We start from the raw sequence: 27,442 nt of genomic DNA on the forward strand, positions 1-27,442 counted from the left end.
TCTCTCTCTTGGAATTCAGCAGCTCAGTTTCAACCTTTATATTTCCTTATTACTGCTTTTGATTGGGTGGATATATGAATTCGTGTTATTGTGTTGTTGTGCTCGTGTAAATCTATTTATTAATTATTTTAGAAATCTTTATTATCCGAATATGACCCATTTAATAAACATGTAATCTGAAATAAACTGTGTAATTTATTTATTAAATGGGTTTTTGGGTCAACATGATCAGTTGATACGAAATTGATCAGCTTACTCGAAATTAATTTATTTACATAAAATTGATTCTTTTACATGAAATTTATCCAATTAAAAAAATTACCCTATTTGAATTAATTATTTCATATAAAATAAAAATAATTTAGTGATTAATTGATCCAAAATTATAATATATATGTAAAACCATATAATTATAGTTACAAATTTACAATAACATAACATATGATATGGTAATATAACAATATCATATAATAGTTAAATATGGATATATATACATATACATAATAAACCTAGTATTATTTCTCTAAAAATAATATAAATTTTTTTATTAATAATTATGTTTTTAATTTTCTACATCTCTAATAATCTTAAGCATATTAATTTTTATTTTTCAATGTCCATAAATCCATCCGTACATGTATTAAACATATTATTTTTAAACAAATAAATATTATTTTAATATTTTTTATTTTTTTAATTAATAAAAAAATTAATAATACAGTCTTAAATATATATAATATTTCATAATAAGCAAGTATTAGTTAATTTTTATTAATAGTAAATTTAATATTTGGGTTGAGTTGAGATATTAATTAACACATCTTGTTAAATAGAACAATTTTTGAAATTAAACTGATCAATATAAAATTGACATATTTAATTAAATATATCAATTTAAATTAATTTTAAATTAAACTGATCAATTTAAAATTAATAATTTTATTAATTGTGTTTCATGAATTGTTCCAAATTTAATATAAATTTATTTATAATAAATTTAAACCTCATTTATGTTATTTTCAAATCGTGTCATGATTTAAATTGTTATCCTTACCATTTTGCCCCTTCATTATTTTATCAAAGTTTATCCAAATCCTTTTATCAGTTTGATAGCTTTAGTTTTGTTCCAACAAGATCCATTAGGGGCTGTCTTGTCTTCTGCTTTATGCATATCCAATCAAACATATCACAAGAAATGAAAAGATTCTTTGCTTGCAGGTTTTACACATGCCTTTGTTTTCACCATATTATATAATATATAAATAAATTGTATGTAATGCACTTCTTTTTCTCTCCCTTCGAATTTAGCAGCACAGTTTCAACATTTACATTTTCTTATTACTGTTTTTTGTTTGGGTGGATGAGTTGTATAATGTAATATTATCCTATTTTGGCCACTTTTTATTTACTTTATCAAAGTTTGTCCAAACCCTTTCATTAGTTTGACCCTAGCGTGAAACAGGACACATAAAGTTTGTGGAATCTTGTGTCACAATAATTGTTTTACATTTTCTTAGTACTGCTTTTTGTTTGGGTGGATAAGTTGTATGATATAATATTTTGCTACTTTAGCCACTTTTTATTTACTTTATCAAAGTTTGTCCAAACCCTTTCATTAGTTTGACACTAGCGTGAAACACGACGCACAAAGTTTGTGGAATTTTGTGTCCCAATAATTGTGAAGCAAGGGATCAGTACTGAGGGAAAGGATTTTGGGCTCAGCTGGTGGGCCTAGCCTATCTCAATATGGCAGGAGACTGATTATATTTGATCTCTTGTGGTCTGGAGATTGGCTTGGTTGGTTAAGATTCAATGCCATTAGGATAATATTATCCGATTTAACAGTTCATGTTGATATATATATGGCCCCTTTATCATCTCTTTTTCAAATGATATGGGATGATTGCTCATTGATTTTACCTATCATTCAGTGCTTATGATTCCTACATAACAACTTAAAATCTAATGTTAATATCCAATTCCATCCTATATAGGATTAGGATTGGTAAATCATAAATTATAATATTTATTTATAATATTTATTTTTTTTTATTATTAAAAATCTTACAAACAAAATTAAATTCTTCAATAACAATCAGTAAAATTATTACACTGTTGACCTACAAATTTGGGAAGGGGGAAAAAAAAAAAAAGTGCTACGTGTTAGATCTTGAGGGAAAAATTGGAAACAAACACATAGGGAAAATTTGCATTTTAGCGACGTTTTTATTAAAAAAGTATCATTTTTTTTTTTATCATTTTGGAAGTTGCTTTTAGTTTTATTAAATTAAAATTGTTTTAGGTAAATTCATGTAAAATAATTAATAGACAATGAAATTCAAAGAAATATTTGAATAACAAACTAATATTTCAAATAAATAAAATATTAACTCATATAATAATTTTATTATTTTTATTATTTTATATTTTTGGAAAAATATTAAAAATGACTAGTAATTTTCATTTTTTTCTTTTTATATTATTTTTATGTTTCTTTTATATTTTTGGAAAAATATCTCATTTTTATTATATTATTTTATTTTTTATATTTTTGAAAAAATATTAAAAATGACTAGCAATTTTAACTTTTTTTCTTTTTATATTAGTTTTATTATATTATTTTATTTTTCTTTTATATTTTTGAAACAATATTAAAAAGGATTAATAGGGGAATTGAACCGAAACTCTTTAAGCTCACAAGCAAGTGCCACACCACCAGACCAGGTGCATCGGTTATGTCAAATGGAAAAGAAAATTAATATTTAACAAAAGGCGATGCGTTCCTTAAAAAGTGTCGACTTATACCCATAATTTAGCAACGCTTTTATAGTGTCGCCTGCAGAAAAGTGACGCTAATTTTGTATATTTAGCGACGCTATTATAAAAAAAAATAACCTTTTGTATTTTTTAGGTTTTTTTTTTTTTTTAATTTGATTGTTGTTTTAATTTTTTTCAAATTAGGATTGTTTAATAGGTAGATTCATACAAAATAATTATATATACAATAAATTCAAATAAATATTTGCATAACAAACTAATATTTCAAATAAATTAAATATTAACTCATACAATAATTTTATTATTTTAAAATTAATAAGTGAATAGATAGTTAGTATACTATTTCTAAAAAGTGTTGTCTATTCTAACATTTATTGACACTCTTTCTAACAAACATCACCTATTCTAACATTTAACAACCCTTTTAAAAAATGCTCTCTTAATATTTAGTGATGCTTTGGAATAAAATGCATTGCCTGTTCACTTATTTAAAAATAATAAACAAAAATTTATTAGACTTGCAAATTTTGAAAGCAAATAAACTGTACTTGGAAATTTAAAAAAAAAATTAATTACTAACTAAAGAAAAAGAAAAAAATGATCTGGTGACTCTTTTTGCTGTAAATACGTCGCCTGCTCCTTCAAATAAAAAAAATTAATTCAATCAGCTTGCAAATTTGAAAGCAAATAAACTATAATTGAAACACAAACACCTGAAAGTTTAGCTCGTTTAACATACTTATGTGGAGAAATTGGTCAATAAGTCCTTGTTGAATTGGAATTCTATATTCAGTATCCAATCTCCAATTAGGTCTTGAGATATTTTGTGTTTCGTCTATACACATAGATATGAATAATTGAAAAGAGCATTGACAAAACTGTTTTTTGTTCTTAGATCAATGGAATTTATGTTCATTGGATTCCTACGTGAATATAATTGTAGATAAACAATCAAAAAACTAATTAAAGAAGAAAAGAAAATAATAAAACCTGGAACAGGCAATGCTTTTTAATAAAAATGCGTTGCTTATTCCCACAATTTATGAACAGGCGACGCTTTTTGATGAAACTGCATCACCTGTTCCCTCAATTTGAAAAAAAGAAAAGAAAACAATTTAAATGACTTGCAAATTTTAAAAACAATTAATGTGTAATTGAAAAATAGAAAAATGAGCAGTCATCTTCAATATTTTGCTTCATATTTTTAAAAAATATTTTCAGTGTTTATTTATAGATGAAAAAAAAAACTAATTAAAAAAATGCTAAATAAAGAGTAGAAAAAAATTGAAATTGAAGGAATAGGGGACGCTTTAAGCTATAAATGCATTGCCTTCTCTCTAAATTAAAAAAAAAAAAAAGAAACATTTTAAGCACTTGCAAATTTTAAAAGCAAATAAACTGTAAAAAATAATAATAATAATAATACTAACAAATAAATAAGAAAAAATTAAAAGGTATCTGGCAACATTTTTTGCTTTTGATGCGTCGCTTGATTCCTTCAAATTAAAGAACAAAAAAATAAAACATGGAACATGCGATGCTTTTTGGTTTAAATGTGTCGCTGGTTTCCTTCCTTAAAAAAAAAAAAATGAAGAAATTTACAGGTTTTCAAAGCAAATAAGGTGTACTTGGAAATCAAAAAAATTAAACAACCACTTTGGTAATTTTGTTTCACATTTTAAAAAATATTTCAGTATTTATTTTTAGATGAACAATAGAAAACTAATTAAATAGCAAAAAAAAAAAAAATGAAATTGAAGGAGCAGGCAATGCTTTTAGTTGGAAATACGTCACATGCTCTCTTAATTTAAAAAAAAAAAAGAATATATATGAGACTTGCAAATTTTAAAAGTAAATGCAAATTTTAAAATAAAATAAACTAGACTTGAACAAACCAAAAAAAAAAAAAAAAAAAAACAAGAGAAAAAAGGGATCTGGTGATGCTTTTTCTCGACACATTTTCTAAGGCATCGCTAAATCTCTAATTAAGTAGGACCATTAGCGACGCTTTTTCCTCATAAGCGTTGCCTTTTTTTTTTTTTTTAATTTTCTGAAAATTTTTGGTTTGTTTTCAAATTTTACATGCATATTTGAATCCCTTTTTCTTTTTTCCTAAACTTACGTCAAATACACTATCTAATGAATTTACATTTGAAAGCAATCTAAAAGAGACTTGAAGAGTGTGATATTTTGGCTTTCACCTTTCATTTGCCTACGGTGCCATTGGGAAGCTGGGTTTCTATGTGTAGCCCTTGTGGCTAGCTGAGTTTCTTCTTTCTTCGTCTCTATCGTTTAGGTGAATCTCTTTTTACTTTGTGGTTGGTGGTGGCATGTGGTGGGTTGGGATTTTTCTTTTTTCTTTTTTAATTTTAACCGCAGGTTAGGTTCATAGGGTTTCTTCTTCCCTTTATTGCCACAGGTTTGGGGGGTTTTGCTTGTTGTTTGTTGTATTGTATAAGAAGGTGAAAAAAGCTTGGGTCGTAGGTTGTTCTTCAACTTTAATTGGTGGGTTTCCTTAATTTTGCTTCTATAGATATTTTGTTTGTGATACTACGATGGCTCACAATCTATTTGTTATAGAGTTGCCAAGTGTTGATGAAAATGATAGTGAGGATGAATGTGAGAGTGATTATGTTCCTAATGACTGTGAGGGGATATGGATAAAAAATATCTTCCAAATAAATTAGTATATAGATTTATTAATTTATATTTTAATTAATATTTATAACTTTTATTATTATTCATTTAATTAATTTTTTGATCCGCTTCATTATGAGTTTTCTACTTTTAATTAGGAAAAATATGTCTCGCCAAATCTATGAACAATGGTAATATTTTTTAAATTTTCACTTACTAAATTACTTTTTAATAATAATTAATATTTATTTATTTTGCATAAGTGTTAATAATTTTTTTAATTTTTCCATATGCAGTAAAAGAGTGTAATATTATCAACAAGAGGATGTCAACTTACATCTCAATGAGTCATTCATGGAAGTTTAATTAATATTGCTTTTGCTTTTACATATGCAATAGTTTAGCAAATTGTAAAAATATTTCATGAGATAATATTTAATTTATTTGATAATTATTTTGTTATGAAAATGTTCATTTTAAATTTCTGTATTCTAATTATTTTCAATGAAGCTAGTTTTAATTTTTTTGTATTTTAATTATTTTATTTTATTTTTTGTATCTTTACTATTTTAATCAATTTTCACAAAATAAAAATAAGAAAGTTTTTTAAAAAAAGGTGATACAATAAAATGAAAAACATCGCCTAAAAGATGGGGCGAAACTGTCGTTCGCCTAAAGCATGTCCATTAATTGGCTGCCTTTTAAGTGACGCTTTAACAAAATATATTTAACAATGCTTTAAAAAACCATCGCTAAATGTTACTTTTAGAGATGCATTTGGAAAGCATCGCTAAATGTTTAACATAAAAGTGGACGATTTTAATAAAAGCGTCGCTAAAAGCTAAAATATTAAAGCTGACCCTTTTTTAAAAAGCATCGCTAAAAGTTAACAATAAAATATGACGCTATTTGTGAAAGGGTTGCTAAAAGTCAAACACAAAAGCTTATGCTTGTTGGAATGCATCCTAAAAATTAAAATTAAAGCCAACGTGGTTGACAAAAGCGTCGCTAAAAACTCAAAAATAGGCAACATATTGTTATAGTGTCGTTTTTTCTTTAAACTTTTAGCGACTCGTTGTTTTGTAACATCGACTGTTCTTTAAGATTAGGTAACGCTATTAATGCATCGTGTGTTGTCTTATGATTTTAGCGATAAAACATTAGGCGATGAATAATAAAACATCAGTCTTTATTCTGTACGACGCATTATTTGTGTTGTTTGTCATTAAGATTCCTGTAGTGTTTGCTTTTCGTTTTTATTTTTGACAAATTTTCAGTTGATGTCCAAAAATCCAGTTAAGAGATCAAATCCTAAAATTTCAGGTTGAGCTAGGTAGGATGATCCTTTCCCTACCTAAATTCTCCAAAGAAAGATAGCAAATATATCATATATGTTATACACAGTTTTGATCACATTGACATATTGAAGAGACAAAGATCAAAGTCTAAAATTTCAGATTGAGAGGTCGGATGACCCTTGCCCTACCTAAGTTCTCCAAAGAAAGATAGCAGATATATCATATACATTATGCATAATTTTGGTCATATTGACATATTAAAGTCAAGATGCAATGCAAATTAATTAAGATAAATTATTGATTATTTATGTTGCATCCTGAATATTGATTTATATTGCATCTTGACTTTATAAAGTTAAACATTATGATGTCGATTTGAATCAATGTTCTCGGTGCAGTATATATTATGCAAAGTGTGAATATAACCATTCCCTATGTTTACGATAAGCTCAAACAGGATAGTTATATATAAATATTATGTAAATTAAAATAAAACTCGCGTATAGCAAACAACATCCCAATACACAAAAAAAAAAAAAAAACAAAAAAAAAAAAAGAAAAAAGAAAAAAGGAAAAATGAAAAGTAAACTCAACGTTTTAAAACACCTAATTCTTGGTCATACAAATCAATCCACAACTTATTGCTTCCATAGTTTTATATATATATATATATATATATCTGTGTGTATATATATATATATATATATGTAGAACCTAGTTTATTGACAAAAGAAATCCCCTTAACAATGCAAACATATTAGTCATATGAATGCTACTAATTATCTATTACTTGTTGAAGAAGTAAGATTTATCCTTTCTGCTTTAGTCTCCAACACTGCCTCCTCCGCCAGTGTTATGGAGTTGGAGAAGCCAGATATGAGTCACAATCTCCCCTCCTCGCCGGAGCTGCTCGGAATGATAGTCAGCCGGACATTTACTTGCCACAAAGCAAAGCATCTCCACCAACACACTGCATATCATCACCCATCTGTCCCCGCCCCTTTTTAATAGATACTCACTCAGCATTTTTGCATCCCCCAGTACATTCCAACCCCTGGTGACCATCGTCTCCTTATCTTCCGCAGCCTCCGATTCTTCATCAACTACGTTTCGTGCCTGCAATTCGGTGCATGCTGTTCTTACATCTTTTGTTAAGGAATCGCTAGTTTTCAGAAAAGCGGTGAGTTTCTTGCAGGCATACTGGAATACTATCTCCGAGGTTGTGACGCACAGCATGTGGGATCGAATGGCAAGAAGATACATCATGTAGTTTGACAGCAATCTTCCCATCTTTATTCCAGGGTTTGAATCTTGGTCTCGAACATCTGAGTGGTAGCAGATCTCGATTGCAAGGTGCCAAATTATGATGCTCTTATCGAAATCTCTGTCCACCACGCTCCATTTGAAAATGTCTCCGTCAGGATACCTGCTTAGTGCCCACTCACCTCTCTTGTCTGTGTGTTTTGATCTTCTCACCTTATCCACCTCTCCCATTTCTTTAATCAACATTTCTTTCAAGTCAATTTGAATTTCCTGGCTGGCTGTGCAGAGATACTTTCTGATATCTGTGTCCAAGTTCTGGAACTTGAGGATTCTACTGAAACAGAGATGTTTATGGTCAAGGCAGTAATATATCAGGTTGAATTGTCCCAATGAGTTGGACCATCTTTTCCATTTGCTTGATCGTGGAGCTATTATTCTCAAGAACTGCATCACGACTGGCTTGTTGCGGTGCTTGATCATCTTTATTATCGCCCAGTCTGAGAAAAACAGCATGTAAATCTGATAAACCTCTAGAATAAGAATCACCACCAGAACCAGGAAAGTGAAGCCTGCATTTATGTAATAAACGAATGCATCTTTGAAGAAACAGGCGAATACAATTGTGGCGGAAACCAAACTTAGAAAAGTGACGAGACGAAAAACAAAACCCATCCGTGTATAGATGATAGGAGCTTTTGTGTAAAGTACATCATACATGAAACTCAGTTCGATATCTGTGATTTTGAAGATTTCAAGAGGTTCGTAACCATCAATGGATTGAGAGTCGTGAAGAGATTGGTATAAGGGTCTGTAAAGCCAGTTTTCAATGTGGGGCCTTAAGCAGAAAAATCGGTAATAGGCCTTCAATATCATTTCAAGATTTGGAATATTTGTAGGCAGGTTTTCATAAATTTTTGAAATACTGGCCTCTTTTTTAAATTCAGCAATGGTAATGCCAGAACTCCCATTTAGTGCTGTGTACATGGCCCATATATTCTCTCCATAGGTGATGATTCCAGCCAGTGACAAAGGGAAATAGAGATATGAAATCACAGAATTAGTCCAGGACTTGAAAAGAATCCACAACACAGCACTTAACTGGGCTAATAGGTTGGGTAATTGCCTGATTACCAATCGATTATCTTCGATTGAGTAGGCGGTGATGGAATCTCGGCTTCCTAGTTGCACAAGAAGCAATGGGGCTAAAAAGCCCCTCAATTCAGTTTCAGTGTTCTGTTGAGTAGAATCAGTGGCTCCTATGAGAGTGAGCTTACCTATGATAACAGCGACGACAAAAGTTGACAGAGGGTAGGCACACCAGATCATGAATCTCACAATAATCTGACGCGCTTTCAAGCGCCTTCGGGTGCTTCCAAAGAGAGTAAGTACCATATGCATGCCACAGCTCACTATCACCAGCAATCTGATGCCCCAGTCATCCCAAATATCTTTCAAGCGTTTTGCCACCACTGTGTCTTGCATGGTTTCCTTTTCGTTTGTTATCTTCTAGCTAGAGAGTAGAAATTAATGCTGCATAAAAAACAATTTCATGATCTCTAACTTCACACAGATATTGCAGATTTAAATTGCAAGATAAAATACATCGATTTTTTCTCTTTTCTCTGTCTCTCATGCTCTGCTCCAATTATTTGGGCAAAAGATATGTCGAAAGACCCAGATGAGAATGAACAATATATAATTAGTTAAATTAATTCCAAATCATCGCAATCTTAAAAGGACCCTTTTGTGCTTCAATTTTTCTGCTAGATGTTTAAAAAAAAAAAAAAAAACAAGTTTAATTTTCGTTTATAACAAGGAACCACAATAAACAGGGCTCCCATAATATGCCTAAAAAAAAAAAAAAAAAAAAAAAGGAACAACACACTTATGTAAATGTACACAGAAGCAGAGAAAGTTGGATTGTTTTGTAAAGAAGTTGATGAACAATAAAGAATATACTGAGTTCGTGGACTGAATGTGGAACTTATAGTGGGTGCAAAACATCCACTCCTTGAGCAAAGAGGAAAAATAAATAAATAAATAAAAATAAAAATAAAAAATAAAAAAGAAGACAGCCACTGCAGTACCTTGCACAGAATTCCCCAAATGAAAGTATATGGAGATTTAATTTGCTAATCTAACAAGCATTTATCTACAGGTTTCTTTTTAGATTTGAAGTAGAATTTGCTGAATTCAAATTCCTCCACAATTCTTCCATCAGATTCAGTACAGTTGCTTTATATAAATCGACATGACACAACAAAAGAATTATCCCTTGCTTGCAGTTTCTTGGCAACCCTTGTTCCCTCAATATTATAATATGATGAACTTTTTCTTTTCTTCTATTTTTATTTTTATTTTTTTTATTTTATTTATTTTTTTATTTTATAAATTTTAGTTTACTTTTGCTTTTTGGTAAACGTTGGAATTGCAGCACAACGTCTAACTTTACTATTTCTTGTCACTGCTTTAGTTTTGATGGAAGAAGTCTGGTACCCACCCTAATATTTTATTTTTATTTTTTGATAATGGCCCACCCTAATATTTTATATATAGATTGTTCCTATTAAAATTCTAGGCATTTCAAGATTAATATTTTTATACGTGGATTGGTCCTTATCCTTTCATTAATTTGAACCTGAAAAAAAAAAAAAAAAGATTTAAACGTGATGTGGCATAACGCATAAAGTTTGTGGAATTTTAAGTTACAATATTAGTTGTAAAGTAAAGGGATCAATAATTAAACATGATAATTAAATCCCCATGATAATTAAAGTAAGCGCTAGATACTAATTAATGATATGTCATCGTGAATTGTATTGAAATTATAATCAAAGTGTCATTCTTAAGGAGTCATTTTTAGTATTTTTCTAGAATTTTTCTTTTTGGTAAATCAATATTAAACTCAGTTATTACAATTATGGAGGGGAGATTTCAAGTAGATTAAGGTTTGAATCTTGGATTTGGAGACATATAAATACATTCAGTACTTTTAACCATTATGCCAAGTCTATGAATACTAATGGTAGTTAAAGTTTGATAGACATCCTAATTAATTAAAAATGTAAGTGGAAAATATATAAATAAAATCCTTTGAGTTTATAGTTGTGGTAAAAAGTCTATTAAACAAATTTGGGATGTCTCTTTGTTGTGTGTGAGCGTGCCACTCTAAATAAAATTAAAGAAGATAAGAAAATGATTAAAACAAAAAAACTTGAATGAAGTAAATTTGACAACAAGATGATTGTATTAATTTACAAATAACAATTAAATTAAAGGTTCTTAAAATGTTGTTATATATCAAGACCACTCATGGAGTCCTTTCTGCACATTTAAGTGGTCCCATCTAGGGAGAACCTATCGAATTTCTTATCAAAAATTTAATAACACTCCTCGAAATTTGAATATAATACAATGATACAGATAAAATATCATTGCATTTTTTAATAGAAATCTTACAAAATCATCAATCAAAGATTATATGATGTTAAAAGTGTTCATCACAATGTATACATTAGACACAGCGAAATAAAGAATATTTATAATCATTAAAGTTAAAAAAAAGGATTAATACATCAATAGTGAAATAACATACGAACAATAAAGATGCTTGGATGTGATGTATGTAACCTGTCGGTTATGATCTAGGGGAACATTTTAAAAACAAAATTATGAGATAAGATTAGTGGGTATAATAAAATAATAATATAAAAATAATTATTTATTTTCAAAATCTTTCTATCAAAACCTCACTTTCACTCTTTTGAAAGTTCCCTTGTTTTGAAAAATATCTTTCACAAAACTCATGAATTTTCTCTAAAAATATAACGAATCTCATATTTCATATGAAAATATTAGTAATATAACACCAATCATAACCTTTCGTTCTTAAATAAATAAATTATATTTTCTAGAAATATCACATAAGTAAAATAATAGTTTTAGAACCATAATCCATATGATATCAAAACATGTGTGTCATGCCTAATACCAAATCCTGTCATACAACCCTCAGCTTCTTAAAGCATCGCTGAGCCCATAAAGTAGAGGAAACTATCATATAATCCACGGTATCCCTAAGGCATTGCAGAGTTAGGATTCCCAACCAAATAAATGGGCTTGAATAACATATATATATATATATATAATCATAATTGTATACATAACCTAATCCATATCTGTATCTGTAACTTTGGTATTGCATGAGAGTATCACTAATCCATATATCATATATATCCCATAACAAAATATCGTTTATTTATTTATATTCATACCTAAAAACTCATTGTAATTATTTGACATATCAGATGCAAATCATATATAAATAAGCTAAATAAAATAATCAAATCATAAATATTTCATGTAAAGTTATATAGTAGTAATCAATCCAACTTCTAAAACTTTTTAAATACCAAGATTCACAATCTCATCATGAGCATATTAGAATTTGAAAACATTTAAAAACTTGTCAAAAATCATGTGAAATGATAACTCTTATATTAATTCGCATAGATAAACATATAAATAACCAAAATTTATTTCATAAAACTTCAAAAATCATGAACCATCAATTTAACATAGTTTAAAAATATTTAGGAAAATAAATCTATTCATTGAGATACAGCTCACTCTTGATCCGTTGTCAGATTACCTTCAGTTTCCATTCTGATGCCTAAAATATAACAAGAACACTTCTTAGGCTTTAAAATTAAACTAGAGACATTGGTACATGCCAATTTTTACAACATTCCAATTGCCAAAATTGATCACTAAATAGTCTAATTATACTACTAGCCTTTAATGCCCAGTATCCAAAATAAGGATTTTTTGCCCAAAAACTAATTTTATGAAATTAAACCTTGCAATGGAACCTATAAACATCTAATTACATAAAACCAACTCTAATTTGGAATTAAGTCATCTAAATACATTCCAATTTTATCCGGTATTTGATTAATTACCCAAAAATGAAAAAATTATCAAATAATATCCAAAATTCATGAAGTTATATCAATAGAAAGCCCAAGAGATGGGTAATATAATGGTGTGTTCACCTTAATCCAATTTTGTGGTGGTAAGTTTATATCAATAGAAAGCCTAAAAGATAGTTAATACAATGATGTGTTCATCTTGATCCAATTTTTCCCGTAGTGGTTAGAATTTCAACGAAAAGTTTTGGTCAAACATGATTAGATGCATCTCTCAGCCATGAAGAATTTCAACAAACAGAGATAGGGAATGGATTTAGATGGTCCAAAACAGAGGGAGGAGATATGATATGGCCTGAAATGATGAAAATTTGACAAATTTTTCTACCAATCAAATATAGTGCTACCGTTGGAGAAAAGTTGATCATACTGCGTTCAATGGTCAATTGGTAGGAAGTTTGGTAGGCTTGCTTAGAATTCCATGGGTAGTTTGGCTATGTGGGGCGTGGATTAAGATTTGGTTAGAAGACTAGTCAAAATTTGACGAAAAGCTAAGGAGCAGCCATGGGCTTTGGACCACTGATTTGAGCGCATTTAATGGCCATTTGCTATGAAATTTTATGGTTAAGTCCAAAAATCTATGGGCTTCCTGGTAGGGTGGCATGTGTGGTTTGTGGGTGGCTAAAACCTGTCAATCAATGGTGACCCAAAATGTGTGGAAAGCAGATCGTAAGTTGGGTTTCTCATTGGTCTAAGGGTTTTTCAGAGGTTTTAGGGATGAAAGGGGTATTTTTCTAAATTTTTTTATGCTTGCCAAATTTCCCCATATATTTGTAGGCCTTAGGATCCATTACAGGACAAAACTTGTACTTAGGATATAGATCAAATGCAGATAAACCAGAACTTTTGATTTTTATCAGAAACTTAGAATTAGACATGTTGCTACTCTTCAAATCCATTTCTACAAGCTCCACACTATGGTATAAGAGTCAAAGCCAAAATCCATGTCCAAAGAAAAGTCAAACTTGATCCCATTTAAAAGTTCAATTTTGTGAAACATGGTAAACTTTTGTCAAATAGTTCAAAATTTTAAATTTCAAGTGTTTTTTCAGGATGGGTCATTGCATTGGAACAAAAAGACTATGAACATAAATTAATTCAACTAAAAGTTATAGTAAAATAACAAGAATTATTTGAGAGAATGAACTATGATATTATCTAAAACTCAAAGAGAAACCATTATGAAAACAAGTTAATAGAGTATTTGGTTCAAAGTTGGGAAAGCCTCCTCTTCATGCTGTAGAAACTATATATTTATAACTTCTAGTTGTCCAACTGAATATAGGAATTCCATAAATTTGAAAATCAAATCCTATTATATATTATTATTATTTTTTATCTTTAATTATCTCGTATAATTAATGCAGTATCTAAAATCATGGAAAATTTTCAAGCTAAACACTTTTCCTTAGTTAGCCAACCTCAGTCAACCTATGTTGAGTTATGATGACAGAAGCCTATCTATCAAACATCGAGATGGAATAAAATAGAATGGAGGGATGGACGAATGCAAGGATGAATGTCTGAGGATAGTTTTGGCTTTGATCTCACCTGTTATGTTGGCCACCCTTTTATTGAGTGGCTACAAGAGTTGATTACATCCCCTGCACTAACATACTTATGTGCTCTAACAAGTATCTCTATAAAAGTTCGAGGTGGATTTTTTCAGAGGACATTAAGAAACTTTATAATCTTAGTTTGGAAATAAATGCATGCTTCATTCCATTGTTAATGAACTCTTCAACTTGCATAGTGACCTTGTTGAACCTTTGAAATAACTCTTAGGGATTTACTTTCCCATTTATGAATTGCAAAACAAAGAGATTTCCTAACTGTCCCTTGATAGACCTAAATGACAGTCTATTGAAAAAAGTTCAAGCAAACTCACCTATGATAAGACAAAATACTTCGCACATGGCAAGATCTGAAACCTAATAAATATCCATTCAAGTTTGGAAAGAACTCAGGTGCTTAGTGGAGTCACCTTTGCATTCATACCACTCTATAGTAGACATTTTGAACTTCAATGAGAGATGTACTAGAAAGACATGATTGGTTAATGGGGAAGTAGTTTATCTATCCCTCAATCGAAATGCTTAATGATAGTGGCTAATTCCTTAGTTGACATAGAGTTGGTTCACTTGTTTTTTTAAGTTGTTGAGACTTAGCTTACAACTTTTTATTGTGATTATTCCCACTCGTAGGGTTAATAGTAACCTTACAAAGGACATTGCCTTCTTTTTGTTAGTCAAACTAACCTTTTGATTAACAGTGAATGTTGAGTCAATTTTTTTGTGTTGCTAATTTTTATGAGTTAAAACATTAAGTTGTAAAATATGTCAATTCTAGTTTGTGCCAGAGCATCAATAATAAATCTCAATTAGGAAATGTAAGTGATTTAGAGACTGGTTTTCTTGATCTTAGGTGGTTAGGCACTAACACTTCTCTTTAATGGTTTTTCAATTTTTTTTTCCTCTTGTTTAAGAAGTTTCTTAAACTTATTTTCATATGTTTTCATGTATCAAAGTTTGATTTTTTTTTTTTTGTGTTAATAATCAAGGATTAATCAATTAGTCCACTTATTGATTGATCAATCTACACACTTACTGATCGATCAATGACTACTCTTATTCTTTATCTTCTTCATATTTGGGTTTTAATTTGAGTCACATACCTACATAGTTACCCAATTTCTCTAAAACTTAACCCTAAGCTACTCCAATACAATCTAAGAGAGATTTATAAGGAAAATCAATTTTTTTTTATTTCTATTTTCCATCAACTACATAATTTCATATTTGTTTTTAATTTCCTCTAAATTTCTTGGAAACGTATTCTCGCCCATTTAGATGTAAAATATTCTTAATATGGTTTCACCTTGAAATCATTAATAATAGGTTTTAAAACTGCAATTCAATGACTTTACCATAAGATTTGTTAAGTCCTTGGCAAACCAATTCCATTGCAAGAAGATGCAATGGTAGTGTAATATCCTTATGAGGAGAATTGTTGTGACAAGAATGGTAAAGGTCCCCTATAAGGAAGATTGTTGCGATGGTGGAGCTGCCTAAAGTTTGAGGAGTCTAAAACTAGAAAGTTATTATCCACCAACCACAATTGCTAAAAATGTCAGTTTATCTTTTACGATATTAGTTTTTTTTTTCTTTTTTCTTTTTTCTTTTTTTTTTCTGTACATGCTTTGAATTTTCTTATGTAGTGGATTTAGACGAGAGGTGGTGACTGATAATCGTGGTTTTTCCCATTTAAGATTTGCATGTAAAAGTCTCAGTGTTAATTTATTTTTTTTTTGCATTTTGCTTTCTTCCATTATTGCTTTCCATATTATAGCTTATGAAGATTAAGTCCTAGATTGTACATATATTATATTATGGATCTAAAATTATAGTTTGAAGTAATGGAGTTATGAAAGAAATATAATAGATTCTTTCAAGCACCTAGCTAAATAGTTAGCCAAAAAATTTAACCTTAATCTGTTCAACCCCACTTTTATGTTTGTTTTAATACTTTTAGTTGGTATCATATCTAATCAACACAGTTTAAATTTAAAATCATTGGTGACATCTTCAGATTTTAGGAAAAGGGATACAGTTGGGAAAAGGAGAAAACAGTCTCTAGGGAAGAAAGATTTGACAAATTAAATGCTATAAGTGTCAGATATATGACAATATATTACAAACGAGTGTTTAGAAAAGGAAAGTAACAAGTTCTGTAAAAAGAAAAGGAAAATCATAATTGTTGAACAACACTTATGCTAATTTAGATGAAGTCTCAGTTACTTCAAGTAACAGTGATAAAAATAATAAAATGCTAAGCTTCATTGCTTTTAAGGCTTTTTATACTTCCAGCCATAGCAAATTTCAGTTAGTTTCTTTTCATAATGATATACTAGATTATGGTTTGGTTTTAGAAGATGAAGATGCTCATGAAGACAATTTGTAGAAGGCTTATGATGATTTATTTTATGAGAGCTTGAAGATAAAAAAGAAGCTTCTTGAAATGAATTTGAAACTTAAAAAGAAATTGAAAGAGAATGAAAAGTTGCTCATTTTGTCTAAAAAAATGGATGGAGGATCAATGAACTTACAATAAGAGAATGAAAAGTTGCTCATTTTGTCTAAAAAAATGGATGGAGGATTATTGAATTTACAGTGAATATAACTACTTTGGATTATAAGGAACCTTCTAATAAATATCTTGTGGATAAAGTGATATTTTTAAAATTCTCCATCAGTGATAAGAACAAGTTAGTTGAAAACTTGGCAACACCTAAAGTCAAGCTTGAAGCTAACTTAAAGACATTGAAGATTTTTTTTTTTATTGAAGAAAATGTGGCGATAAATGAATTGAAAAAGAAAGAAATTTCTCAAATCATGGAGCTTGATGAATCATAGAAGACAATTCACAAGTTAGTTTTGGGTACAACAAGATTGGACAACTTATTAATCATTGGAAAAAGATTTGATGATAGAAGGGGATTAGGCTTTATTGATAAGTTTCTACTCCTTCTAGTTCCAAGATTGTATTTGTCAAATTCGACAAATCCATTGCTTCCAGTACATGTGAAAAAGAGGAAGTTTAATTTGAGAGAAGTAGAAAAGGGAGAGAACAAGTGATAGATGTTTTTGGACGTGAACTTATATTAATGGGTATACCAAAAGAATAGTGTTCATAATGTATAAGTGAAGAATCGATGTCTAAAGCCACAACCTCTCGTTTTTGTAGAGCCCTCCATGTTCATCATCCTCCTAGATTGGTTTTGTTTCCATTTGCCATCATTGTAGAAGGAAGTTAAACATTTTAAATAAGTTTCAAGTGAAGATCAACATGTTTTTGTCAAAATGGATGGACTTTTGAAGAAATTTTATGGATTGATTCAAGATATAACCAAAGTTTCCAAGTTAAAAAATAATAGCAAGAACAAAAAGAGAACAGGGAAAAAGAAAAAAAATATAGATGATAAGGTAGGGATGGTAGCAAGTACAAGAACTGAATGGAGAATAATTGAAGTAGATGATATTCCTAGCATCTTTTTAACTTAATCAATTTCTTCTCTAGCTATTGGTTTGCATATGTACTTCATATTATGATCGCAAAATGTTGTCTAATAAGAATTTCTTTATCCTGATGCCTTCATTTGTGAGTTGAGGTATTATATTATTACTTATGTTAGTTAAGTTTTTGTTTTGGCAAGAAACAAAATCAAGTAATATTTATTTTTAGTGCAACCTTTTGAAAATTAAAAGAGCTGCTTTTGCTTTTTGCATGCATGACTTTAAATATTTACCTTTCTCTATGTGATTGAAATATTTATTATGAGTTGTGATTTAATTGAGATAATTACATTATATCTAATCTTATGCAATTTGCATTCTTGAGACTATGGCTATAAAGTAGCTTTCCATAATAAATAAAGGTTCTCCAATATGAGCTTATCCATGACATTATAAGATATCTACTTCAATTGTTTTAAAAGAAAATATACATCTCAATATATATAAAAAAAATAATTGTGACTATGCTAAATTGGTCTCCTTTTTTTATTTTTTTTCTTTTTCTTTTAATGATGATGAAAAAAAAATAGAAAATGAAAAAATGAAAAAAATGAGCAATGGAAAGTCTACTTGGGATAAAATAGTCATTGGATTTTTTTTTTAAAATTAATTAAGATCTAATGTTTAGTCGATATGTTCCATCTAAATCTTCGTGCTCTACTTTGAAGCATTAAATCCTTGAGATTTGGCATGTATATATATATATATATAATCAGTGATATTGCTTTCAACACAATATGATATTACTTAAACTAAGGTCTTAGATCCAAGGGCTAAGATTAAGTGATTGGAGGTAGCTTAGATGGCTAAAAAAAAAAGCAAATACAGCTAAAACCATTTACAACTTACACATTTGGCTAAAAGAAACCAGCTTAACTGAAATTTAAACTCTCTTTTTCTTTCTTATTAGAACCAAGAAAATATCAGATGATATGATGAAGACTCTTTTCTTCTCTTTCTCTCTTCGACACAATGCCATCCTTTGCTCATTTTCTTTTCTTTGTGATGCGGAGACATGAGCTTGGTGTGGTTTAGAAGGATTAGAGTTTGAATTTTTTAGGTTATTTTTCCCCTTCATTTAGTATTGGGAACAATTTATTTCGATTGTAATGCTTTTGTTTCTCATCACTGCGACCAACATCAACCATCTTTAAACAACCATCTCACTTTCTTTTTCTCACTCTTTCAATTGGAATAATTTATAACCATTGTAGGTACCTCAAATCTTTTCTCTACACTTTTAGTGAAATAATTTTGTTTGCATTTACTTTTATGTCGTTGAGACGCTGATAGAATATAGTTTAGATTAATACTTAAAGCATTAACTATTGATTGTCTCTTTGGTTATTTTATTTTATTTTTAACTATTTGTTGCTTGGAGGAAAAACTATTACATGAGAGTAAGTTATATATAGAGATCGAGTCAATGGTAATTGAACTTTGGTTATTATTTTTTTTATTGTGTTCCTTTGTCCCTTATTTAGTTACAACTATTGAAATTAATGAAAATTTTGGTTTCATATAGGATCATTAGCTTTTATTCAAACTATGACAAAATAATAATTCATCACTAAATTAGGCTTTCAAATTTGTAGTTTGACTTAACTTTTCATAGCTTATTGCCATTTTTTTTAACATATAAATATATATATATATATATTACATCTAGTTACTTGTTTTCATAATCTGATGTAGTAATTATTTCATTATGTTAGTTGTCTATATATGTTTTGTTGATGATGAAGAACTTCAATCTTTAGCATCTAATAATGCTTACATTCTTGATTGTCTCATCACAAGCCAAGAGTGGGTCAAGAGTTTGAGTCTCTAAATAATGTTTATGAGTTTTACAATAAATATGTAAAAGAGTTGGGATTTAGAATTAGAAGTAATTCTAGCAACAAAGATAGAGATATTGGTGAATATACTCGAAAAGAGTATGTGTGCTATAAAAAGAAAGAACTTGTAAAGGTAAAGAAACATGTAATAAGAAAAGGCATCAGGGAAGAATGCAAGAGGGTTGTAAAGTAAAACTTGCTGTTGTAAGGTCAAAGATGGGAACCTATGTAGTTAGCTTATTTGTTGAGAGTCATAATCATACTTTGACAACCCCTAAAAGAGTACATTTGTTAAGATCTCACTGTATTATGTTAGAAGCTAAAAAGTCATTAACCCAACAATTTTCAACAGTGAATATTCCAACACATCAATAGATATGTATTCTTGAATTGCAAGCTAGAGGTTTAGAAAATGTAGGACACACACGGAAAGATATTTATAATCATAGAGGAAACTTGCGTATGGAAATGGAAGAACATGATGTTGAATTGTTGAATGATTATTTTATGTTGGAACAGGAAAAAAATTCAGCATTTTTTTTTTAAATAGAGGTAGACAGTAAAAACAAACTTACTCAATGTTTTTGGGCTAATGCTGTATCTAGGAGTGCTTATGCATATTGTGGTGTTGTGATTATATTTGATAGAACATACAACACCAATAAATATGTCATGATATTTGCACCTCTTATGGGAGTTAATAATCATGGTTAAACAATTTTTTTTGGTTGTTCCTTTTTAAGTGATGAGTCTACTGATTCTTTCATATTATTGTTTGAGTAATCAAAAAAGTGCATGTCAAACAATCATCCTAAAATGATTATTGTTGATTAAGATCTAGCAATGTCAAGGGCCATCCCTCATTCATTTCCTAATTCCTTTCATTGATGTCACATTTGGCATATATTAAGAAGGTTTTTTGAGAGGATTGGTGTTGTCATACATGGAGATCATTATAAAGAATTTGAAAAGTGTGTTTTGGGAAATAGAAAGTTATGAGGAATTTGATGCCAATTGGATGGAGATTCTTAGGAGAAACAACTTAGTTGGCAATGAATGTTTGAAGTTGATGTTTGGTATAAGATAAAAATGGTTTTCCAACATATATGAAACATATATTTTTAGCATCCAACATGCAAAGAGTTCTCATGTCCAAAAGGTATGTTTCTAAAGAAATCTCACTAATGGATTTTATCATGTGATTTAATAAAGCACTTGCACACCAATGACATGATGAGTTAACTGCCTATCATAATGATTTGAATGAGAAGCCTTTTGTTGAAACTGCTAATAGATATTGAGAAGTAGATGCCTAAAATTTATACTCATAAAGTGTTTTACAACTTTCAAGATAAAATGTGTAGTAGTTTGCTATATGTAATCGAGTTAAAGAATGACGATGCTAATCAATGTGTATATGGTGTTAAAAAGAAGAATGATGGAGGACATAAAGTTAGAAAAATTGTTTATGATAAAAGTTTAGACCTTTTTTCATGTAGTTGCAAAAAAAATTGAAAGTGAAGGGATTTTGTGTAGATATATTTTGGCATACTTGCTAAGGTTGGAAATTTCTCCTTTGCCAAGATTTTATTTGTGAAAAATCAGGGATTGATTGATAAGTCAATATTAATCAATTATATTAATCGATGAATCATTGATAGACCAGTACATCTTTTAATCGATTAATGATGGATTTAGCTCTCTTTTTTTCAATTTAGGATTTTATTTTGAGCCACACACTTCCATAGCTGTCAATTCTTTCTAGAACTTGGCCCCAAGCTATTTTGATCCAATTTAAAAGATATTTATTTGTAGGAGAATCATGTTTTTATTTTCATTTTTATCATCAACACGTGATTTTCACATTTGTTTTTAGTTTCTTCAATATTTCTTGGGAACCTATTCTTGTCCATTTAGATGTAGATAATTCTTGACATGGTTTCTCCTTGAAATTATCAAAACAATATTTAACACTTCAATGCCATCATTCTACCACAACATTTGATGATACAAGTTTTGTGGAGCCATTAATGCCATCATTTTACCACAATATTTGATGAGACAAGTTTTATGGAGCCATTCTGTACGAGAAAGACGATTGTGACAATAGTGGAGCCATAGCCTTGCAAAGAGGATCATTATAATGACATTAGTGAAGTTCCCAACAAGGAGAACCATTTCAGTGGTCAATCAATCTAAAGAGTCTAAGGCTACAAAGTTAGATCATCCACTGTCATAGAGACTATAGATGTTAGAATATCTCTTCTAATTTAAGTCTTGTTGACTATGGTCTTAACTTTGTTATTTAGTGGATTTAGACTAGACTTGGTGAGTAATACTCGTTGTTTTTCCCATCTAGGATTTTCATGTAAAATTCTTTGTATTGATCTTTTTATTTTTCTGCATTTTACTTTTTATGTTACTGCTTTTCCTATTATTGCTTCGGACACCTAATTTTTTATTGTAGATACATTATATTTTGGATTTGAAATTGTTATTTAGTGGTAATGAAGTTATGAAAGAAGTAGAACATGTTTCCATATAGTTAGCCTATAGGTTTATTCAAAACCTATTCAGCCCCACTTGTAGGTTCGTTTCCCCATTTCATTGAATGCCTCATCAATCATGTGAAACTCCTCATATATGTGGTGAATATCATTTCGTTGAATACTTTCCTCCCTTGAAGATCCATAATGTATGTTTTATATGTGGTGAGCATGGAAAATATTGTTGTGAGATTGATATTCCTCTATAATGTGCATGTTTCAGTATGTTCTAGAATTGATATGACTGCTCTGAGGGTAGAAACCAATTAGAATGTCATGATCATCGAGTTGGAAAAGAGTAATGATGGTAGTGATTCTTTGTCTCTTTTCTTGATGTCAAATGAAGGCAGCCATATTGATGATAAAGTGATTAAGATGATCCTTTAAATATAACATCCAATTGCTTTCAGTTCTTCCATGTTCATTGTACTCTTAAAGATGCCTTTTGCAATGTGTCTGGCCCTGTGGAGGTGAAGGTCATTATGTTAGTAGTTTGAGGAGCCTTTGAATTGATCTTATAGGTCTGGCCCTAGTAATTTTAAACTGATGACTCACTGATTTCATATTATTAATGAACCTAATGAAGAGCAGCATTATGACCTAATAACAAATATCAAATTATACAATGTGAAACAATATATCATCATAGAAACTAGATAAAAAAGGAAATTTCATAATAAACCTTAAACAAAGTTCATCACTCAAATTTGCAAATATAAAAATCACAACGAAAACTACAATATAATTTGCCAACAAAGCTCACAGGAAAAAAAACAAAAAAATCAATGGAAATCTTCACAAAAGAACTCCATATCCATTACCATGTAAAATATCATTTCAAATTACTAAAATGAAACTATGTAGTATGATATTTTGCAAAAGCTTAAGATACAGCAAAAGTGAAAAATGCACTTTAACAACCAAATTAAGAAGTAGAAAACTGGGAACAATGGCTTAAGCATTTCCTATAGATAGTACCAAATTGTTGATAATAGATTTTGCTTTTCTATGAGGATACTAAACTTTGGAATGAAGTTTCGCTACCATGGAAGACTTCTACTTCAGCTATATATATGGGAATGAGCTTCTTCATACACTCCTAGCTCACTGCAATCATAAAGGACTTTTTAATGGGGTAATATCATGATTGTTAGTTTGGTTACTTCAACGAACAATTCAAATGTCTATAAATGGAATTGGGTTTTTTAGTATAATTGGTGGAAAAAGAAGACAAGGATTGACTAGAGGTTAAAAAAGGGCCCCTAAAATGAGCATTTTATTCATCTATTGATGGTTTTAGACCAATATTTAAAGAGAAGAACCTTTAGGGTTTCACTTAATATTCATATGCATCCTAATTATGGTTACCTTCCATATCACCCATGGGTCTTACCTCCTGATAGTAAGTTTCTGCCAATAAAAAGGACAACCTGTCATTGAGAAGGATGTATACTAATGTGCCAAAGAGCACCATTCCCTTTTCATGCCCACAAATTCAAGGCTTAGTGATTTTTGCAGTAATGCCATGCTTAAACCAACTAAGGAAGACCACATTCCATGTAACCCCTTTTTAGTCTATGTGTTTCTAGACTCTTTTATACTAATGTGGACTTCAATAGAACAACTGAAACGGACCTAGGTCAGTTTGCTCCTAAATACGTATTATATTAGTCCGGATCACAATTAAGTTTTGGTTCTAATGGTCACCTGAACTCTTAATCAACTTATGATTAAAAACTTTGGTATATGATGAAAACGCCATAATAGGTGATAGATGTCCTATTGATAAATCAAACTAAAACAATTGATTGCTATTAAGTGTTTTAGGTGTTCAAGGAGAACAAGGAGAATTATTTCTCGCAAATATTTTTCAGTATGAATAATGTACTTAATTTTATTGAGAACATAAGTCTTTAAATAGGCTAAGGTTCACAAAACAAAAGCCTCAAACACTAGGTTAAAACCGGCCATAGAGATTAGGAAAAAATGGTGTTGGCCAAATTTCAATCATTTCCTAATCTAATTTGGATTAATTAATTCCTTTATTTGAAATAGGAATTAATTAATTTTACAATTAAGATAATAAAATATCAACTTTTCTGAACTAATTTTTCTAGGAAATAAATAAATAAAAATCAAAATAAAGACTATTTCCTAAAACGAAAGTCAAATGTTCAAATTAGGAAACTAGTTGACTAGTTTGTCAAACAAGCTATCTTTGACCAATCACCAGCTAAATTAGGCTCCAAATCAGCTCCCATATGCTATGTAGGATGCCAAATAGGATTAATATTGATTCCCATACGTTGCCCCTTGATTGGAATAAATCAAACTTGCTTGATTAACAGAAGAATTTAAAGTCAGCACCAAAATGAGCATTTTCGGCCAAAAAGATGAGTTATGCACACAAGTGGAATTTTAATGCTTTTTCTTACGACTTGACATGATTTCGTAGTATCTTGGTGATATCAATTGAGTTCATAAAGTGTTGAATCCATACCTTGCTGCCCGAAGTCCACAGATGCACCAAAACAGTTGCCCAAGTCCATCTCAGCCTTCACCACTTGGATGCATGAAATGGGCTTTGGTGCTTTGGATATTGTCATGCCCTCTTGAACTTGAATCACACTTTATATGAATCTAACTAGGTTGTCCTTGAATCTCTTAGCTTGTATGATACAAACCTAGGATGACCTGCTCCTAAACCCGTATTATATTAGCCCGGATATAATTATATTCAAGTTCTAATGGTCACCTTAACCCCTAACCAACCTGTGACTAGAAACCTTGGTATATAATGAAGATACCACAATAGGTGATAGATGTTCTATTGATAAGTCAAACTAAAACACTCATTCACTAATGGTATTTTAGGTGTTCAAAGAGAACAAGGAGAATTCACTCTCACAAATAATTTTCTGTATGAATAATGTACTGATTATTATTGATAAAACCAGCCTTTAAATAGGCTGGAAAAGTCACACAATAAACCCTAGAAGACATAAGGAAAACCGGCCATACAATAACCTTTCCTAAAGTGGCCGAATTTCCTACTTTCCTAGATCTAAATTCTAATTAATTAATTCCTTTATTTTGGATTAGGAAATAATTAATTTACAATGAAAATAATAAAATAATAACTTTCCTAAACTTATTTGTCCAGAAAATAAAAAAAAAAAACCAAAAAGTAATGGTAATTTGCTAAAATAAAAAGTATAATCAAATTAGGAAACTAAACTACTAGCTTTTTGACTAAGTTGACTTTGACCATTCTTTGACCAATTTGAGCTCCAAATAAACTTCAATATGCTTTTTAGGATTCCAAATAATCTGACCATGAAGTCCCACATGTTTCCCTTGCTTGGAAGAAAGAGAAAAAGCCAACTTAGCAAAATATAGTAAAGTCAGCACAAAATACAGTAAAAACAGGCCAAATTTGAAGCTGTCCGTACAACCCCTTTTTGAATGCCTTTGAAGCTGGCTTGACTTGATTCCATATCCTCTTAGACATATGTATTGAATCCATAAACAGTTGGAACCATTTCATGTTGCTTGGTGTCCATATTTGCACCAAAATCGCTACCCGGGTCTGTATCGTCGTCCACCACTTGTATGCCTAAAACAGGTCTTGGATCTTCGGATATGGACAAGTGTTCTTGAGAATGAATTACCTCCTGGATATAAGAGGCAAATTTGTCCCTAAACATTTTAGCTTGAGCTCTAGTGATTGGCCCGGTCTTCATCTGTATCGAGTCAACACCTCAGCGGGTTGTCGGTTGTGCGGGCTCGGGTGGAATCACATCATTGTAACCTAGTGATTGGTCCTGTCTTCATTTGTACTGGATCAGTACCTCAACTGGTAGTTGCTTGTATGAATACGGGCAGATTCTCATCAACTACTCCTTCCTTAAAAACATAAGTCAGATTGATAAAAAATCCTTGCTCATATAGGATAAAATAACCTATAACAAATTATATTTAAAATTTGATGAGGGACAAAATCAACTTTTTGCAGTGATCTCTAATCAAATTGTTAGATTTGACCTCATAAATTGATGGTTAGGTGTATGTTATGCTAAGTAGAGGGAAGTTGGTGATGAATTTTGAAAGAAATGATAATGAAATGCAATTAGGATAATCCACAGAAGGGTCTAAATGGAAGTTTCCTATTATCAATCACAATAATCAATAATGGCTTTTGAATTCTATTAAATTTATATTATCAATTTTAGTTTTCATAATTTTCTTTCTTATTTTATACTTTTTTTTTTTTGCTGCACAATGTAATTTTTATTTACATTCTAAGTAATTATATTATATAATATCAATGTTAGTTATAACTAATAATATCATAATATTCATTGATTCAATTGAAAATATTTATGTCATAGAGTATATTAAAAATAAGGGTTGACACTATTGCTTCCTTAATTTTCAACAAATATGCAAACTGCACCATATGCTTCATGTTTAGCATCTATATTCCCTAAATTTATAAATTTTTGATAGTAATGCCCTTAAACATGATTGCATGTATATTTGGCTGTTAGGTGTCACATAAAGCATATGTGCTCTTTTAGTTCAAAAGTAAAGTTTGAAATGTTTATGTCTTTAGGAGACATCGGTATAAAAATGTTAAATTGCTTGATAGTTCAAGGAACATAGGTGCACAAAATCCTTAAAAATAATTAATCATATTTCTTAATTTTTCAAAAATGCCTTTAATAAATAATAAAATTTTTTAAAACTAATTTTTAATTAATAGTAAAAATTATAGAAACTCATTTAATTTTATTCAAATATATCGTGGGGTAGTGCAAAAAACCCTTAAAAATAATTAATCCTATATATCTTAATCTTGTTTTTTCATAATAATACGTCTTTAGTAAATACAATAAAATTTTAATTAATAGTAAATTTTATAGAAACTAAATTAAATTTTATTTAAAACCATTTTATATGAAAAGAACATATTTGATTATCAATTAAGTTTTTAAATAATTGATTTTTTAATTATGAATA

At 29.7% G+C, this 27,442-nt stretch overlaps 1 protein-coding gene across 4 annotated transcripts; it reads right to left on the bottom strand.

Annotated features, from left to right (window-relative positions):
- Positions 1-7,288: 7,288 nt before the first annotated feature.
- Positions 7,289-10,323, bottom strand: LOC107426018 (uncharacterized). Of its 4 annotated transcripts, none has more exons than XM_048467720.2 (3): positions 10,064-10,323; positions 9,251-9,506; positions 7,289-9,178 (listed from the first exon to the last, which is right to left on the bottom strand). In XM_048467720.2, exons 2-3 carry the CDS (start codon positions 9,456-9,458, stop codon positions 7,536-7,538), a joined length of 1,851 nt encoding a protein of 616 aa, XP_048323677.2. In that variant the 5' UTR covers positions 9,459-9,506; positions 10,064-10,323; the 3' UTR covers positions 7,289-7,535. The 4 variants fall into 4 exon arrangements, with proteins under 4 accessions (XP_048323677.2, XP_048323680.2, XP_048323679.2 ...); XM_048467723.2 differs by having other exon boundaries at positions 7,289-8,473; positions 10,064-10,319; XM_048467722.2 differs by having other exon boundaries at positions 7,289-8,545; positions 10,064-10,319.
- Between the last annotated feature and the right edge of the window lie 17,119 nt (positions 10,324-27,442).

Source organism: Ziziphus jujuba, chromosome 1, assembly GCF_031755915.1.
Source record: "Ziziphus jujuba cultivar Dongzao chromosome 1, ASM3175591v1".
Lineage (NCBI taxonomy): Eukaryota > Viridiplantae > Streptophyta > Magnoliopsida > Rosales > Rhamnaceae > Ziziphus > Ziziphus jujuba.

Excerpts from the sequence above, each read along its gene's own strand:
- LOC107426018 (XM_048467719.2), bottom strand. The coding sequence starts at position 9,458 with ATGCAAGACACAGTGGTGGCAAAACGCTTGAAAGATATTTGGGATGAC.